Below are 19505 nucleotides of genomic sequence, written 5' to 3' on the forward strand. Positions count from 1 at the left end.
TCTAGGCATGCAGGCTTCAGTAGTTACAGAACATGGGCTCAGGAGTTGTGGCACGCGGGCTCTAGAGCGCGCGGGCTTCAGTAGTTGCGGCGTGTGGGCCCAGGGCATGCAGGCTCCAGGGCATGCAGTCTTCAGTAGTTGTAATGCCAGCTATTTTTAAAAATGGTTTTATGGTTTAAAATAGTTTAAAGGGGAACAGCTTTAAATAAGATAGTACCAGAACAGTCATGTTTAGCTGAAATAAGACTAAAATGAGTCATAATTCAATTAAGATTGTTTACCACACATTTTATTTTTCTACTCAAAGTGTGGGACAATCAAGGTGTATCATTTGTCAGCTACATACTGCTACAGGGAAAGAATGTAACTACGTACTGTAGCTACATATTGTAGGAAAAGAATGCTACAGAAGAAGTATGTAACCATTTAATAATGACAGTATAACTTCTTGAATTTAGCTTTTAGACAAGAGATAATTTGAATTAACTGAATTGATAATTAGCTGCTGGGGAAGCAGCTTACTTAAGTGTGTCAGGTTATGTGGTTTCATTCAGTTGCTTCCAAAAGCCAGACACACCCAAATATACTGATGTAAAGAACCTCTTGTTTTATTCTAGTTTTTAAAGAGCCATCAGTACAATTTTCTAATTCCTTACTGCCTAGCATATGGCAAGCACCATTCAGTCACATGACTTCCACTGTCAATTATGATAATCAGGGCACTACCACTGTAGAGGGAGAAAAAAATCCTGATTCCTGAGGTATCTTCTCTTATTGGGATGAAGAACCCGTGGAAACCTCTGGCTCTTGTTCTTTGGTTAGGGTGATGCCAAATGAATCACAGTATAGATGGGTAAGGTTGTCCTGAAAAGTAGTGCTGTGTGAGAGATACTGGCTAAAGGGAGTTTCCTTGAGTTGCACAGCAGTCAGATCAAACCAGGGGAAAGGCCTGGGGTAGGGAAAAAAATAGTGTTACTTTTTTATGTCTGTTTAATACATCTGATTTTGCTGTTAAACATTTCCTTTAAAGAAAGTTCTCCTCTACTTGGAAATAAGGTTCTTCATTTTCTATATCAAACTAATTAAAATTCTTAGTTAAATTAAAAATTCATCTGGGTTTATTCAACACGTGGACTTAATTGTACTTATGAGTTTTCACACTTACAATTCTCTAAGTGCATTTGGGGAGGAATTCATAATTAGAGAATGATTATGACAATAAAATCAACATCCTTTTCAGTATATTTTCCTTGAATTTAGAAAGAAAATACATAAGAGGATCATGGACATTAGGAATGGAAGAGACCTCATTTCTTTTACAATGTCCTCTTCAAAAAAAAAAAAAAGATACTCTCTTCAACTGTATAGGGAAAGAAGTAGGAGTTAACATGCAAATAAAATGGGGCAATGTTAAATATTAGTCTGTAGTGGAATTCAACTTAAAAAGTATTAAGACATAGGTTTTTTTTTTTGTTTTTTTTTTGTTTTTTTTTTTTTAAGACATAGGGTTTTATAGTATTAAAAAAATCAGGAGTAAGGCAAGGATATCTGCTCTCACCACACATTCAACATACCACTAGAAGTTGTAGCCAGTGCAATAACGCAAGAAAAGGAAATAAAAGGCACACAGATTGGAAAGGGAGAACTGAAACTGTTGCTGTATATAGATGACATGATTGTCCATGTAGAAAATCCAAAGGAATCTAAAAAAAAAAAAAAAAAAACTCCTAGAACTAATAAATGAATTCAGCAAGGTCATAGGATATAAAATAAACATAAAATAAATTTTATTTATATATATTAGCAATGAACACTTGGGCAAAAAAAACCTAAAAATGCAGTTCCTTTCACACACACAAAATAGAATACTTAGGTGTAAATCTAACAAAACATGTACAGGACTTGTATACTGAAAACTACGAAATGCTGATGAAATAAAGAAGATATAAATAAATGGAGAGATATACTGTGTACATGGATGGGAAAACTTAACATTATAAAGATGTCAACTCTCCACAAATTGATCTATAGATGTAATGGTAAAACAAAAATTAGTGACAACACCAAAGGCTGGTGAGGATAAAGAGAAACTGAATCATACATTGCTAATGATGTAAAAGGATATAACAACTTTGAAAAACAGTTTGGCAGTGTCTTAAAAAAATAAACATGCAACCAGTCATTGCACCCCTGAGCATTTGTCCCAGAGAAATTAAAACTTATGTTTACACAAAAACCTGTACATGAATGTTCAAAGCATCTTTATTCGTAATAGCCAAAAACTGGAAACATCCTAGATGTCCTTCAACAGGTGAATGATTAAACAAACTATGGTACATACATGCCATGAAAACATACATGCCATGAAAACTACTCAGCAATAAAAAAGGAATAAGTTATTGATACACACAGCAACTTGGATGAATCTCCAGAGAATTATGCTAAATGAAAAAGGCGAATCCCCAAAGGTTGCATAATATATGATTCCTTTCATATAATATTCTTGAAGTGACAAAATCATAGAAATGGAGAACAGCTCAATGGTTGCCAAGTTGGGGAGGAAGGATCAAGATGAAGGATCCCTAGTTATAGAATTGTTCTGTATCTTGACTGTATCAGTGTCAATATCCTGGTCATGGTATTGTACTATAGTTTTACAATATCTGTGTATAGATATTGTACTATGGTTTGTTCCATTGGGAGAAACTGGATAAATGGGTACATGGGATTTCTTTGTATTATTTCTTAATAACTGCATGTGAATCAAAATTATCTAAAAAGTTTTTTAAAAGGGGGGGATAGAATTAAAAAGTATAATCTACCAAGAAGATGTAAGAAGTACAAACTTCTGTTCATCAGATGATATGGCTTCAAACTTTATAAAACAAAGGTTAGAAATATAAAGAGAATTTGAGAAACTACAATCATAGTAGAAATATTAATATGCCATGCCTCCCATTCTAACAGGTCATCTGATGAAAAAGACCATAGAGCAGCACTTTTCCAACTTTAATGGACATATCACTTGGGAGCTTGTAAAAAGGCAGATTCTGATTACATACATCTGGGGTGGGGACCCATAATCCGCATTTCTAAACAAACTCCCAGATGATGGCATGGCTACCAGGCAGTTTGAGTGGCAAGGATATGCTGAAAAGGGGAGAAATAAAGTGAAAAAATATATTCTGAATGATAAGACCGCCCCTCTCCCTACACATGTGCAGCTTTCTTTCCCCAAGTTGGGTCCCAAAGACTTAAAGATACCAGTATTCAGGGTTTCCCAAGGAAAAAGCTGATCAAATCACTCTGTATTAAAGACCACAGTAGCAAACACAGAGTTTCCAAGCAACTTTTTAGTAACCAGGATGTTAAATATGAGCAGACAGGACTTCCCTGGTGGCACAGTGGTTAAGAATCTGCCTGCCAGTGCAGGGGACATGGGTTCAAGCCCTTATCTGGGAAGATTCCACATGCCACAGAGCAACTAAGCCCGTGCACCACAATAACTGAGCCTGTGCTCTAGAGTCCGTGAGCCACAACTACTAAACCCGCGCGCCTAGAGCCTGTGCTCCGCAATGAGAAGCCACCACAGTGAGAAGCCCTGCACTGCAACGAAGAGTAGCCCCCACTCGCCACAACTAGAGAGAGCCCATGCGCAGCAAAGAAGGCCCAACGCAGCCAAAATAAATAAATAAATAAATTTATTTTTTAAAAAATATGAGCAAACAATCAAGGTTCTCCATATACTTGAAGAAAGCCTCTAAAATGAATGATAGAGACCAAAATAAATGGTCAAAAAAATCCTGAAGGAAAGACTCCTCAGAGAAGAAAAAAACTCTATCATTTACATTCTCAAAGGGATAAGAGATGGTATTGCATAGGGAAATGACAACAGGATGCTACATAAAAAAGGAATATTTGGAGACTAAAAAAATCTTTGAAAGTCAAAATATAGCAAAATGAAAATATGTTCTAAATATAATAGTAAAAACAGGATAGTTGAGGAAATCTCTCAGAAAGCAGAACAAAAAGGCAAAGATACTGAAAATAGGAGAGCTAAAGAAAATCAGAAGATCAGCCCAGGAGGTCCAACGTTTGGCTAATAAAATATTCAGAAGAGAGAACAGAGAAAACAGAGGGAAGGGCAGGAAATTATCAAGGACATAATAGGAGAAAATTGGAGAACTTGACATGCAGATTGAGAAGGACCATTGACTGTTCTGTTTCTTTTATGGGTGGCAATTACATGGATATTTGCTTTACAATAATTCATTAAACTGTATATTTATGAATTTATGGTATAGGTACTTTTCTGTGTACATATTTTACAATCTTTTTCTTTTTAAGTTAAGGGGAAAAAAAGGAGAGGCCCACCAACTGCCCAACACAGTGCATTAAAATAGATCCACATCATGACGCATAATAAAATTTCAGGATACTGAAGTCAAAAGATACTATAAGCTTCCAGAGAGAAAAGGAACAGATTTCAGACCAAGCATGAATTTAAGAATTAGAAGGGCACTGTACCTCTCAACAGCAGTTTAAAAGCTGAAAGATGATGGAGCAATGCCTTCAAAATTCTGAGGGAAAACTGTTTCTAACCTAGATTCTTTTTTTTTTTTTTTAATTCTTTTTGTTGCAATGGTGAATGGGATTGTTTCCTTAATTTCTCTTTCTGATCTTTTGTTGTTCGTGTATAGGAATGCAAGAGATTTCTGTGCATTTATTTTGTATCCTGCAACTTTACCAAATTCATTGATTAGCTCTAGTAGTTTTCTGGTGGCATCTTAAGGATTCTCTATGTATAGTATCATGTCATCTACAAACAGTGACAGTTTTACTTCTTCTTTTCCAATTTGTATTCCTTTTATTTTTCTTCTGATTGCCGTGGCTAGGACTTCCAAAACTATGTTGGATAATAGTGGCAAGAGTGGACATCCTTGTTGCTTTGTATTTCTGTGGTGTCTGTTGTAACTTCTCCTTTTTCATTTCTAATTTTATTGATATGAGTCCTTTCCCTCTTCTTTTGATGAGTCTGGCTAAAGGTTTATCAATTTTATCTTCTCAAAGAACCAGCTTTTCGTTTTATTGATCTTTGCTATTGTTTTCTTTGTTTCTATTTCATTTATTTCTGCTCTGATCTTTATGATTTCTTTCCTTCTGCTAACTTTGGGTTTTTTCTTCTTTCTCTAGTTCCTTTAGGTGTAAGGTTAGATTGTTTATTTGAGATTTTTCTTGTTTCTTCAGGTAGGCTTGTACTGCTATAAACTTCCCTCTTAGAACTGCTTTTGCTGCATCCCATTGGTTTTGGATCATCATGTTTTCATTGTAATTTGTCTCTAGGTGTTTTTTGATTTCTTCAGTGATCTCTTGGTTATTTAGTAACGTGTTGTTTAGCCTCCATGTGTTTGTGTTTTTTACGTTTTTTTCCCAGTAATGGATTTCTAATCTCACAGCATTGTGGTGGGAAAAGATGCTTGATATGATTTCAATTTTCTTAAATTTACTGAGGCTTGATTTGTGACCCAAGATGTGATCAATCCTGGAGAACGTTCCGTGTGCACTTGAGAAGAAAGTGTAATCTGTTGTTTTTGGATGGAATGTCCTATAAATATCAATTAAATCTATCTGGTCTATTGTCTCATTTAAAGCTTCTGTTTCCTTATTAATTTTCTGTTTGGATGATCTATCCATTGGTGTAAGTGAGGTGTTAAAGTCCCCTACTATTACTGTGTTACTGTTGATTTCCTCTTTTATAGCTGTTAGCATTTGCCTTATGTATTGAGGTGCTCCTATGTTGGGTGCATATATATTTATAATTGTTATATCTTCTTCTCAGATTGATCCCTTGATCATTATGCAGTGTCCTTCCTTGTCTCTTGTAACATTCTTTACATTCTTTATGTAACATAAAGTCTATTTTATCTGATACGAGTATTGCTACTCCAGCTTTCTTTTGATTTCCATTTGCATGGAATATCTTTTTCCATCCCCTCACTTTCAGTCTGTATGTGTCCCTAGGTCTGAAGTGGGTCTCTTGTTGACAGCATACATATGGGTCTTGTTTTTGCATCCATTCAGCAAGCTTGTGTCTTTTGGTTGGAGCATTTAATCCATTCACGTTTAAGGTAATTATCGATATGTATGTTCCTATTACCATTTTCTTAATTGTTATGGGTTTGTTTTTGTAGGTCCTTTTCTTCCCTTGTGTTTCCCACTTAGAGAAGTTCCTATAGCATTTGTTGTAGAGCTCGTTTGGTGGTGCTGAATTCTCTTAGCTTTTGCTTGTCTGTAAAGCTTTTGATTTCTCTGTCGAATCTGAATGAGATCCTTGCCGGGTAGAGTAATCTTGGTTGTAGGTTCTTCCCTTTCATCACTTTAAGTATATCGTGCCACTCCCTTCTGGCTTGTAGAGTTCCTACTGAGAAATCAGCTGTTAACCTTATGGGAGGAGTTCCCTTGTATGTTATTTGTCATTTTTCCCTTGTTGCTTTCAGTAATTTTTCTTTGTCTTTAATTTTTGTCAATTTGATTACTATGTGTCTCGGCATGTTTCTCCTTGGGTTTATCCTGCCTGGGACTCTCTGCGCTTCCTGGACTTGGGTGGCTATTTCCTTTCCCATGTTAGGGAAGTTTTCGACTATAATCTCTTCAAATATTTTCTCTGGTCCTTTCTCTCTCTCTTCTCCTTCTGGGACCCCTATAATGCAAATGTTGTTGCGTTTAATGTTGTCCCAGAGGTCTATTAGGCTGTCTTCATTTCTTTTCATTCTTTTTTCTTTATTCTGTTCCACAGCAGTGAATTCCACCATTCTGTCTTCCAGGTCACTTATCCGTTCTTCTATCTCAGTTATTCTGCTATTGATTCCTTCTAGTGTAGTTTTCATTTCAGTTATTGTATTGTTCATCTCTGTTTGTTTGTTCTTTAATTCTTCTAGGTCTTTGTTAAACATATCTTGCATCTTCTCGATCTTTGCCTCCATTCTTTTTCCGAGGTCCTGGATCATCTTCACTATCATTATTCTGAATACTTTTTCTGGAAGGTTGCCTATCTGCACTTCATTTAGTTGTTTTTCTGGGGTTTTATCTTGTTCCTTCATCTGGTACAAAGTCCTCTGCCTTTTCATTTTGTCTATCTTTCTGTGAATGTGGTTTTCTTTCCACAGGCTGAAGGATTGTAGTTCTTGCTTCTGCTCTAACCTAGATTCTATACCTGGCTATGTTCTCAATATTAGGTTAGAATAAAAACATTTTCCGACATAGTCCCTAAAAATTACTTCCTATGCAGGCTTTTCTAAGGAAGCTACTGGAGGAGGACAGATTCCACCATAATGAAGAAGGAAATGAAGCCAGAGGAAGAGGGGTCTAGGAAAAAGAGATCCAGCATAAGAGAGAGGCGAAGAGAATCCCAGGATAAGGGGGAAGGAAAATTCCCAAACTGAAAGTGTACCACAAGTCATTGGTGATTAATTAGGACACAAAAGATAAGAGGGGGGGAAGATCAAGGATTACTTCCAGGTTCTGGCCTGAACAACTCTGCGAAGGAGCATGTAATGGTAACCTAAGTCCCTGAAGTGGAAAAGATCACCCAGGAACAAAGTGTAGAATGAAAAGAAAAGAAGGCCTAGGACAGAGCCCTGAAAACTGCCAGATCTAAGGATGGGGCAGAAGAGGAGCTGGCAAAGGAGGGATCGGAGGGACAGGAGGAAAATGAAGAGAATGTGAGGGTATCATGAAAGCTAAGAGAAAAGATTGTTTCAAGAAGGAAGGCATGTTCAATAGCCAAGGAAGAAAAGGATTTAAAAGTGTCCAGTGAATTTAGTGACATGGAAGTCACTGGTAACAAGGGCAACCATTTTTCCCTATTAGATTATTAAAGATTAAAAAGAATGATCTAATAGTTATCAAGCTATAGTGAAATGGCACTCTCATACACTATTGGTAGAAATATAAGTATCACTTTTTTAATAAGCAATTTAGGAATACCTATCAAACATAAACTATATATAACCTCTGACCCAGAAATTCTACTGGTACAAGTGTGCAAAGTTTAAGGATGAAATGTTCAAAGCAGCCCTTTGTGCAAAATGTGGGGCAGAGGGAACTACATTGCCATCAAGAGGAAATAGGATGAATAAATGTAGCTAAAGAATGTATCCAGTGGATGCCTGCACAGTGCTCATAAATGAAATAGATATGATTGTACTAACATAGAATGGTAGCTATGATGTAGTAAGTATAATCCCCATGTTTCTAAAATGTATATATAGATACAGATATGCATATACATTATAATGATAATATAAATATATGTTTGTAAATGCATAGGTAGAAAGACAAAAATACAAAAACCATCAGAGGTAAAGTCTATGAAAAGGGATTTGGGGGGCAAAGGAGGATTTTTCCACTAGTTGGATTTTTCCACTAGTTGGATTTTTTTTATAAGAATGTATTCGTTTTATACATTTTTAAAGATAACATGAAAGGAAAAAGATTAAAAGCATCTGCTAAGAAAACAGTGTGGGAGAAGTTAGAATGGCCACTCGTCTAATACTTTACCTTTTCCGAGACAGGTTCTTGGCATAGGCTTTGCTGACAAAATCTTGTGCTTGAAATTTTTGGAAAGACACTCTGTCCTTCTCACAGGCTTCAAAGTGCTTGAAGAGGAACAGTTCATTCAGAAGCTGCAGCACTTGTGAGTGGGGCATGTCCTTTGCTGTGCAGACATTTATGGCTGCATAGAACACTCCCTCCAACCACTTGATATTGAGGATTATTCCCCCTAAACATCAATGAGAAAGGAAATACCAGTTAGTACCACCAAAAAGGTTTGCAGGGAACCTAGGACAAACCCCAGACGGTGAACAGCCACCTTCTGTCCAAGACAGTTTGGTTATATGAACCTCAAGATAAGCGCTCTTCCTTTCCAGGCCAAGAGCCCTGTGTGTGCCCTTTATAACACATCATGTGTTGACCCTACCAGAGAAAGACAGATATGTTAATATAGGCATTGCTGATGACAAATGCATCTCTAGAAATCTCTAGAACGGTCCTTGCCAGTAAGCCAAACTGCAAGATTACAGTAAGGAAAAGCCATTTAGTCCCAGACACTGCATCCTCTGGTTTAAATAGGCTCTATCCTCTGGTTGCTTCCAATTCATCCTTAAAGGGTCCGATTAATCACACTTCTTAGCTTTCCCTAAAAAGGCTACTTTTTGCCACCAAAGCTATTCCCATGTAAAACCTAAATAGCTGAGAATGTATCTAGCTTGTACTTACACACACACACACCCTCAGCACACACGCATGCACGCGCACACACACACACACACACACTCAGGGATTTAATAAGATAGCAACAGGCCAAGAGGAAGGTAATTTTTAAAAGTGCCAAAAATATCGTGAGCCATTACCAGCAGGACTGTAGGGACAGGTAGCCTGAAGAATCACAGGGTCTTGGAGAGCAGCTGTGATTTCCTTATTGGCCCCCCAGATGCTGGCAAGATCTTCAACACACAGATACTGAGGCCGCAAGACATTGGTGTGGTTCAGTAGGAGTTTCAACCTGAAAGTAAAGCCACCAACGCAGGAAGTACAGGGCCCGGACTGGAATAAAGCACCACGTGACCCACTGAGTTCACATCTGGCCCCAACAATGTAGTCCCCTGAACAGCACCGCTCACAGGCAAACGCAGGTGTGGGTTGGCACTGGGGTACTACATCGTAGCTGGATTGTTCACCCATCCACTTAACACTTATTCAATGTCACCACGAGCCAGGCACTGAGCTAGATACTCGAGGTACAAAAATAATATCTGACACATGCTCTAGATCAATTTTCATGCTGTTGAGTGGTGTACAAGGGGAACACTAATCAGCTTCAAGTAGTTGGAAGTAATGCTCTACTGCAGTTCTGAATATTTGCACATCAAAGAAAAGGTCCCACCCACAAGTGCTGTTAGTGGAAAAGCGGGGAAGACACAATTTCAAAGGCTGGCTGGGTCCTTCTGCCAATGAAGCTGCTTCCACCTTATGACTGGGAATGGCCAACTCCAAGAGGTCGGGGCGGGGGTGGAGATGAGGAGACAGAGCAGTTCTGCCAACCCTGTGCTCACCCTAACAAGATACCTGGGTAGTGGGACGGCAGCTACAAAGCTGTACACAATGCAGGCTTTTCCAAGGCTGGTTTGAATTTCTACACAGATATTAGACAGCTGAGATGGCAGGCAGCAGAGGAATATCACGCTGGCCCACTCCACCAGAGAAGAGTTATGGTAAAAGCACTGGATTCCCAGTTTCTTGAATTCATCTGGGAGGGAATAAAGGAAGTCAGAAAGATCACAGTACAAAGAACTTTGAACTCAACATCAACTGTGGGGAGAGGATGACAATTATTTGATCTCAAGTCTTGTCACCACATAAATCAGAAGAGATTCCCTCATGCCTTCTAAAAGCCACGCAGCAAAGCCCTGACCCCATGACTATGGCAGCAGGTGCCACTGCAGCAGTGCTTGAGATTGTAAGATGATTCATCCTTATCTTATGTTTTAGACCAAATGCTAGAATTTTTCAGATTTTTTTTTTTTTAGGAAGAAAAAAAGTCTGAATGAAGGCTTCTCCAATTTACAGAATTCATCGTGTACCAGATAATGCACAAAGTACATACGTTATCTAAGGGAATCTCATAAGGACCTTATGAGACAGAGGCTAGTATTATTCCTATATTATAGATGCGGAAACTGAGGCTTCAAGAATTCTGTGACAGGGCCGAAGTTAAAACAGCTTAACTGGCTTGAAATGGTGGGAAAGACTGAGAGAGTGGAAGAGTATAGGGCAGAGGCTGGGAGGAATTTGGAAAAATATGCTTACAGTTTCAGTAAAGTATACACAATTTAATGTCAATAAGATATTTATAAATGTAGAAAGAAACTCATGTAGTTGCTAAAAGCACTTCTTGGTAGTTAATCATTTAATTGTACTTATTGTGATCTGGTTCCTCAAAAGTAAAAATGTGAACTCACATACGGTAGTATGTTTTAAGTGTTATCGGAGAACAGGACGTTAGACATTGCAGAGGTCAGTTCTTCCCTTAACCACCACAAGTATGTGATAAAGTTGATGCTGAGGTTATCTAAGTACTCAGGTACTTCCAGGTAGGAAGATACATAGGACAAAGAAGAACTTTAGAAAACATGCACATCTGCTCTTCTTCCATGTGTGGTTCTCAAAAGTGCACAGAAGCTGATGCTGAGCATTTTGAATTCTTGCTTCCTTAATACAACATACAGTGATATTCTATAACTGTAATTTTATTATTAATAAACATATTGCTTCCCAGAAGAATATATGTATTTTATTGAAGTGTCATATATACTGGTCCTATTGATGAGATTTAAGAAATCTGCCTTGAAGGGTTAAGATTTTTTTAGTTTCCTTAATATAGAAGGAACATTTACAAATCAATAAGAAAAATCATACAGGCATCCAACAGAAAAATTGAACAAAAAAGAACTCAAAAATGATGAAATAGCAATAAGCCTATAAAAAATTTTAATTCTTCTAGTGATCAGTGAAAGACATATTAAAATAAGAAAAATTGTAAAGGCATATTAAAATGGTGATTAAAAAAAAAAGATTCCCAGAATTGACAAGCGTGAGTAAAATAGGTATTCTTACACACTGTTGATGAAAGTTTATACCTGAACAACATCCTTTGTAGGTCAGTTTGAAAAAATACATTACAAGTTTCTTTAAAAATTAAATATACCTACCATATGACCCAGCCACCCCATTCCCAAATGTTTACTCAAGAAAAATTAAAGCATTTCTCCACACCAATATTTGTACACAAATGTTCATAATAGCTTTATTTGTAATAGCCCCAAACTGGAAACAACCTGAATGTCCATCAACAGAGGAATAGATGAACTATGGAATATCCATGCTATAAAACACTACTCAGAAATAAAAAGAATATCAATATATGAAACAACACGGATATATCTCAAAATAATTATGCAGAGTGAAAGAATTCAGACCATTGTGGGGAGGGATAAATTAGGAATTTGGGAGTAACATATACACACTACTATATATAAAATAAACAATAAGGACCTACTGTATAGCACAGGGAACTATACTCAATATTTTGTAATAACCTATATGGGAAAAGAATCTGAAAAAGAATATATGTATATAGAATATATTCTGTATAATATATTCTATATATATACATACATATAACTGAATATATATAACTGAATCACTTTGCTGTACATCTGAAACTAACACAACATTGTAAATCAACTATACCTCAATAAAAAAATTAATTAAAAAAAGAATTCAGACCAAAGAAAAAGTACAAACTGTATGACTCCATTTATACAAAATTCTACAAAATGCAAACTAATCAGTAGTGACAGAAATCAGATCAGTGGGGATTTCCCTGGTGGCGCAGTGGTTGGGAGTCCACCTGCCAATGCAGGGGACACGGGTTTGAACCCTGGTCTGGGAAGATCCCACATGCCGTGGAGCAACTAAGCCCATGTGCCACAACTACTGAGCCTGTGCTCTAGAGCCTGCACACCGTAACTACTGAAGCCTGCGCGCCTAGAGCCTGTGCTCCGCAACAAGAGAAGCCAATGCAATGAGAAGCCCGTGTACCACAACGAAGAGTAGCCCCTGCTCTCTGCAACTAGGGAAAGCCCGCGTGCAGCAACGAAGACCCAACGCAGCCAAAAATAAAATAAATAATAAAAAAAAAAAATCAGATCAGTGGTTTCCTGAGTGGGTTCTAAAGGGAGGTAGAGAGATTCATTACCTTGATTACGTTGATGGTTTCACAGGAGTATACATGTGTCACAAAACATCAAACTGTACACTTTAATTTTTTTATTTTTAAAATATTTATTTATTTATTTAGGCTGCGCTGGGTCCTTAGTTGCGGCACGCAGGATCTTTTAGTTGCGGCATGCAGGCTTCTTAGTTGCAGCATGCGGACTTCTTAATTGCGGCATGCATGTGGGATCTAGTTCCCCGACCAGGGATTGAACCTGGGACCCCTGCATTGGGAGCTAAGTCTTACCCACTGGACCACCACGGAAGTCCCTGTACACTTTTTTAAAAAATATTTATTTTTTTTTTTTATTTACTTTTTTTTTGGCTGTGTCGGGTCTTAGTTGCAGCATAAGGGATCTTTTTTTCGTTGCCGTGCGCGGGCTCTTCATTGCAGTGCTTGGGCTTCTCTCTCATTGTGGCCGTGGATTTTCTCTCTCTAGTTGTGGCACGCGGACTCCAGAGCATGTGGGCTCTGTACTTTGTGGCTTGCAGGCTCTCTCATTGAGGCGCGTGAGCTCAGCAGTTGTGGCACACGGGCTTAGTTGCCCTGCAGCACGTGGGATCTTAGTTCCCTGACCAGGGATTGAACCCGCGTCCCCTGCTTTGGAAGGCGGATTCCTTACCACTGGACCACCGGGGAAGTCCCTGTGTACACTTTTAAAATGTGCAGTTTAGGACTTCCCCGGTGGTCCAGTGGTTAAGACTCTGCACTTCAATGCAAGGGGCACTGGTTCGATCCCTGGTTGGGGAACTAAGATCCCACATGCCTTGTGGCCTGACGAAGAAATTTTTTTTTAAATGTGTAGTTTATTATATACAAAGTATATCTTAATAAAGCTGTACCTGTACTTTGACCTAGTACTTTTGTTTTTTAAATTATGTACAAGGAAGTCCTACTAAATAAGGCACAGTTACATAAATTATCACACAGTCATACTTAGGAATACTATACAACCTTAAAATCCTGAGTTTGAAGACTGTCAAATAACATGAGAATAGGCTCATGATACATTAAGTGAAAAAAGCAGGATACAAAAAGCTTTGTAGAGTGTTAATTACTGATATAATCTGATATAATGAGAGGAAAAAATGGGAAAGAAATGATAACCCTGTTAGAAGAATTATAGGTAGTTATTATTTACTTCCCTATAGAGTAGTTTTCTAAATTTTCTATAACATTCATATATTATTTTACATTAAAAATTTTTTGAAGTATAATTTACATACAATGCGACACACAGATCTGAAGTAAATAGTTTGATCAATTTTGACAAATGCATACACCTATGTAACTCACACCTCTCTCAAGATACAGAATATTTCCAGCTCCCCAGAAAGTTCCCTTGGGCCTCTTCTCAGTCTCCCCAGAAGCAACCACTGTTCTGATTTCTATCACCATAAGTTAATAAATGGAATCATTATAAAACTTTAAAAAAATTTTTCAGTAAATGTTATTTTAAAAAAATAAGGCCAAATATTTGGAACTGGTAGACACCACTCGGACTCTAACTGGTCCAGTTAGAAGATCTGAATTCTGTTTGAAAAGCTTCTCTATATCAAAGACCCAGAAAGATACCTCGCCACCAAGGGCACAAGGAGGAGAGATGGATATAACTATTTAGGTGGAGAAGAAAGCTGCTTCAAGGAACAAGTTAAAAAACCATCTTTCTGGCTTTTCTCAGGGCCAGCAAGCTGAGAACTCGGCATGCTGTATGCGAGGATTCCTTTTTTGAGGGACCCTTTCAAAATGGCCTCGTCACCACCTAAAGAGCACACCCAAGCCCCCCTTCTACTGCGCAGTGCTCCTCACCCAGGGCCTCTGGCCTCCGAGTGGAGATCCTCAGGCTGTCAGTTGGGATGGGGACAAGCTGAAGCAGTGTATGAGCCAGCTGCTTCCCAAGGTGGCCGCCTCCAATGATGCCCACCTTTAACTCATCGTCATCAGGAGTGTCTTCACGCAGTCCAGTCAAGGGACATCTAGAAGTTTGCTTCTCCTGTAATGATTTTCTGGAGAATGATTCTCTGGAGAATGAACACAGACACACACCCAAGTAAACGCAGACCCTTAGTCCTTCTTGACTGTCAACCTCTGACATTCTCTGGTTTAACTTCCTCATATGCAGCCTGCTGTGACACCTTAAGTACTTCAGAGAGAAGAATTCCAATTATGTCCCACTGATCCAGCTTCACTGATGGAATGGAATGTTTCCTCCTGAGTGAATTTTCCAGGAAGTAAAGCACACCCCTTTCAAAGGATCAGAACTTGTTTAAAACATTCTTAAGTGAACATTTCTTTGGTTATATGTATCGTGCATTTCCCTGCCTTCTTAAACACAAGGTCTGACTATTTAACCATTTCTTTGACTCAGGACCATCACTGTGAACAGCCTAATTATAATTACACCTTATCCTGGAACATGGGGAGCCAGTTCCTTCACTGTTTCCTGTGCAGACAGCTGTCAATTTCCATCTCCATCAGGATGAGTGCACCCCTCTCCTACTATACACCTCCTCTTTCTAGTTTGCTATTTCAGTTCTGCACAAACCCAGGAAACCACGTAACTTAGCTTTTTTCCAAACGTAATGATTTATAAAAGTAAATGGTTTATGAGGGAAAACAGACCTAAGAAACTGAGGATCAAGGACCTGAGGCCTCTCTTTCTGGAGGTTCACTTGACCCAAGATGAACAAAGTCTGACCTCTGAATACATAAGGCATTTTTTATGTTGTTATATGGCAATCTTATATTTGTTCTGTATTTCTGTGAAAATTGGAGTCTTAAAGCTCTGGAGTTTCCATGTAAGCATCACAAGCCCCATTCCATTTAAAGCTTCTCTTTTGGTTAAAAGGAGAGCATTTTCTCTCTGTGCCTGATCCTTGCAAATAGAAGATGCCTCCTGGAAGTTTCCCATATTGGTTTCTCGTCACTCATCTTGGAGGCAGCCAATAGGTTTACGCATCTGCATCAGTCAGCCAGTCAGCAAACTTCTTGAGTAGTCTGCCTCCTCGGGTATGTGCTGTATCTATAACATGTTTAATTCAGATCTGGTCCCACCATCTAGGAATTAACCTAATTTCAGAGAAAAGTAAACTGAGAAGCAGACTGAGGGGTTGGGGGGTGGGGACAGATGCTCCAGGAGTGACCTAGAGTTACGGAATCCAGGAGCCTAGTCCTAGGTACTTGGCTCTCACACACCTCCTATTTAAGCGTCAGAAGCCAGGACTGGACTGAGAGCTTCTTTGAAAATCAGTATTCCTGTTTCCAGGCAAGTCATCCGGCCATAAGGACCCCCAAATTCCCAGGAAGCTTTCTTGTGAGGAAGCATTCCACTGTTAGCTCAGCCCCAAAAGAAAAAAATGACCCCATTTTCAGCCAATAGCCAAGGAATGGCTAGTGATTAGTAGCTGTGGCAGACAAGCTGGTCATCCTGATGAGGGAGTGAATGATAGGATGGATGGATGAACGAATGAATGAATGGATTATTTAATGTCTACTCACCGAAAGGAAATCACCACTAATCCGTGCTTTATTACATAAACACAGCCAAGGGACCCTGGTGTGCATTTCCCTGGTGCTTTCAGACCAGGAGTACTTGAGTGTGGGTTGGAAAAGGTAGGAAGACACTCGCCCTGCCAAAGTTATTCTCCAATATAAAAAGTTTAAGTCATCTGGATTCTCTGCAGTGAGATTCTTCTCCGTCTGTCTGACCTTGGAGACCCAGCTTACCTCAAATTATGGAGTAGCTTGCAGAAGAAGGTTGCATGGGCACAGGCCTTGGTCATCAGCCCATGAGAACGGCCCAGCAAATACAGCCAGCTGTGGTCTTCCTCTTGAATCCCATACTCAAACTGCAGTGTCTCAAGGTCCTCTAGCATGTCCATCTCCAAACCAGCATCTCCTGCAACAACAGATACCAACCAACTCGGCTCCCTGTCCGGGAAGAAGAAGGAGTCTATGCAGGAGGGTGTGTGTGCCCAAGTCTCAGGCTCTCCTGACGGTGGCTTCAGCACCTCTCCTCCCAGTTCTGAACTGGCAGCTCTCATCCACGTCTCTGAGTGTGACTCCTGGAGAATTCCTAAGCACTGACTACCCGTGAATCAGGAATACTGAATTCAGGAAAAACCTGGACAAAATCCATATAGGCTCCAGGCACAGTTTTCAGCAGATGCATTTACATCAGCAATGGGTTTCACAGGCACTCTTCTCCCTTCCATTCTCTCCTAGGTTTTAGAAATAGGACTGAACACTTAGACCACATTTCACAGAAATTCCCCCCTTTCACTAAACTCTGTGTTCCCCACAGGGTAGAAAAGAACCCAAACTAAATATCACGGTCCTTTGTCTAGGGCGGGGACATCTAGATTTTAGAAAATGAAGCCAGAGATGTACAAGCCCATCCACATATATCTCTCACCAACCAAACGGAGAAGATGGCTCTGCTCCTCAGTGGTTCTGGTCCTGGAGGGTAAGAACTACATTTTCAGGGAGAATCACCCAAGAAGATTGTCATTATGACTCCTTAGCTACCGGATTACTTCAGTCTTGGAGCCTTAAAGGGGCCAGCCCCACTTAGAGGTTTTCCAGACCTGCAACATGAGGGCAAGAATTCCTTCACTACTTCTTGGAGTACTACACCAGGGCAGTATGGGATCCCCCTTTTCCCAACAGAAGTTTCTAGACTTCTAGTTTTTTTTTTTTCTTGCAGACTGCAATATCATACAGATCTTAGCACTACTCAAAGAGTTATTTTTCAAACCCCTTCTTTTTGTGTTCAAGAAATCAATGAATAAATAATAATAAATAAAACAATAAACAAAACAACAGATAAAATAAATTCTGGGGATCTAATGTACATCATGGTGACTATAGGTAAGAATACTGTATTGTCTCCTTGAAATTTGCTAAGAGTAGGTCTTAAGTGTTCTCACCACACACACAAAAAAGGTAACTGTGAGGTGATGGACACATTAATTAACTTGACTGTGGTACTAATTTCACAGTGTATATCAAATCATTATATTGTTATCACTTAAATATATACAATATTTATTTGTCAATTATACCTCAATAAAGCTGAGAAAAATAATATTCAAAACTCTAATCTATTTTATAGCAATGGCAAAATTGAGATCAGAATTCAAAACTACTCCTCTCTAACCTGCTTTTTAAATTAAAAAAATTTTTTTATTGAGGTGAAATTCACAAAACACCCATTAAAAAGTGAACAATTCAGTATATTCAATGTTGTTCACCCACTACCTCTAGTTCCAAAACATTTTCAACTCCCACCAAAGGAAACGCTCTACCCAATAAGCAGTCACTCCCCATTTCCTCCCCACCCTCCCACTCAGCCCCCAGCAACCACATATCTGTTTTTTATCTCTGTGGAATTACCTTTTCTGGCTATTTCACATGAATGGAATCATACAAAACGTGACCTTTAGTATCTGGCTTCTCTAATCCCTTTTGTAGGAGGGCTGTTAGGTCACTCTCTCAATCTCTTTAAAAGCAAAGTCTCCAGCACTTGAAGTGAAGAGCAGACAAGTTTTCAAGTCTAAGAAACCCTTCCTTAGACCGTAACAGTGGGTAGGCCATCTGAATGTTGCAAGTGATGTTTTCTGATCCGAAGGAAAGAGACGCTCAAAACCTTCCAGCCCAGCATGACAACGCAGCACACATTAACTTGTATAAGCGTGGATTCTAGACCCAACCTTTACTTACGCATTCTCAAAAATGGGGATCTGCTGCTTGTGGCTTTGTAACACGTCGAGCTGGCTAGGCTGAACTACATTTTCCAGCATTCCCTTCCCTGTCTGTTTCCAGTTAGGGTGTGCCACCACAGGAGAGGTTTCCGTGCAGGATCTGGAGGTGGAAGTGCAGCAGCCATTTGTGCTTGCGAGGCTGGGCGGGCGCTTTCGCTGTCTGTGGGCGGCGCTGTGGCTATGGGGCAGCAGTCGGGCCCGCAACTGCTATACCTTCCCTGGGATCCTCCTGTAGCTTCTCACACTCCTGGGCCAGGTGTGTGTTCAGCTGTGTGACAAAGGCCGCCAGTGAGCTTCCCCTGCAGGTCATCCACTTCCTCAGGTTGGAGGCGGTGAGAACTGGCAGGGGTTCCAGTGCATCCTCATGGGCTCCAGCTCATCCTTGCTCCCTCTCCCCTCACTTTTTATCCATCTTCCCTTCCCCACGGATTTCTAGCTCTACCACCAGACATGAGGACAACCTTCCAGAAACTGTACCAGCTGCCATACTTGAGCAAGGTCAAAGCCCTGTAATGAATCCCACATATAGATTAGATAGGTAGACAGACTGGCAGACTATATACTCCTAGTGGTTCTGCTTCTCTAAATGAACCCTCATACACTAGTTAGGTCACCACTGTTTATTTGAAGATCAGCCAATAACTTCAGCACAACTTAGCGAATTAAACTCCTGTTTCTTCAATAGCAAGAGGGTTGATCCAGAAAGGAACCAAATATGAGGTTACCTGGAATTGCAAAGGCCATTGCAAAGTAGAGGAGCAAAAGATGGAATCTGACCCCCTTAGAGCAGGCTTTCTCCGCATTGGCACTACTGACATTTGGGGCCGGATAATTCTTTGTTGTAGGGAGCTGCCTGTGCATTGTAGGATCTTTAGTAGCATCCCTGGCCTCTATCCACGAGATGC

General features: G+C 39.5%; 1 protein-coding gene across 1 annotated transcript; it reads right to left on the reverse strand.

The window, feature by feature from the left end:
- Positions 1-545: 545 nt before the first annotated feature.
- On the reverse strand, positions 546-18276 carry NOXRED1 (NADP dependent oxidoreductase domain containing 1). Its single transcript, XM_036843847.1, has 8 exons — positions 18233-18276; positions 17253-17424; positions 16565-16736; positions 14648-14859; positions 10129-10309; positions 9414-9565; positions 8560-8782; positions 546-949 (listed from the first exon to the last, which is right to left on the reverse strand). Exons 3-8 carry the CDS (start codon positions 16717-16719, stop codon positions 772-774), a joined length of 1101 nt encoding a protein of 366 aa, XP_036699742.1. The 5' UTR covers positions 16720-16736; positions 17253-17424; positions 18233-18276; the 3' UTR covers positions 546-771.
- Between the last annotated feature and the right edge of the window lie 1229 nt (positions 18277-19505).

The sequence above is a fragment of the Balaenoptera musculus genome, chromosome 2, assembly GCF_009873245.2.
Source record: "Balaenoptera musculus isolate JJ_BM4_2016_0621 chromosome 2, mBalMus1.pri.v3, whole genome shotgun sequence".
NCBI lineage: Eukaryota > Metazoa > Chordata > Mammalia > Artiodactyla > Balaenopteridae > Balaenoptera > Balaenoptera musculus.

Coding starts and splice junctions, on each gene's coding strand:
- NOXRED1 (XM_036843847.1), bottom strand. CDS start 16,719: ATGGACATGCTAGAGGACCTTGAGACACTGCAGTTTGAGTATGGGATT. Junction 10,310..14,647: donor TCGGAGGCCAGAGGCCCTGG/GTGAGGAGCACT, acceptor ATTCCCTCCCAG/ATGAATTCAAGAAACTGGGA. Junction 8,783..9,413: donor CTGTCCCTACAGTCCTGCTG/GTAATGGCTCAC, acceptor ATTGATGTTTAG/GGGGAATAATCCTCAATATC.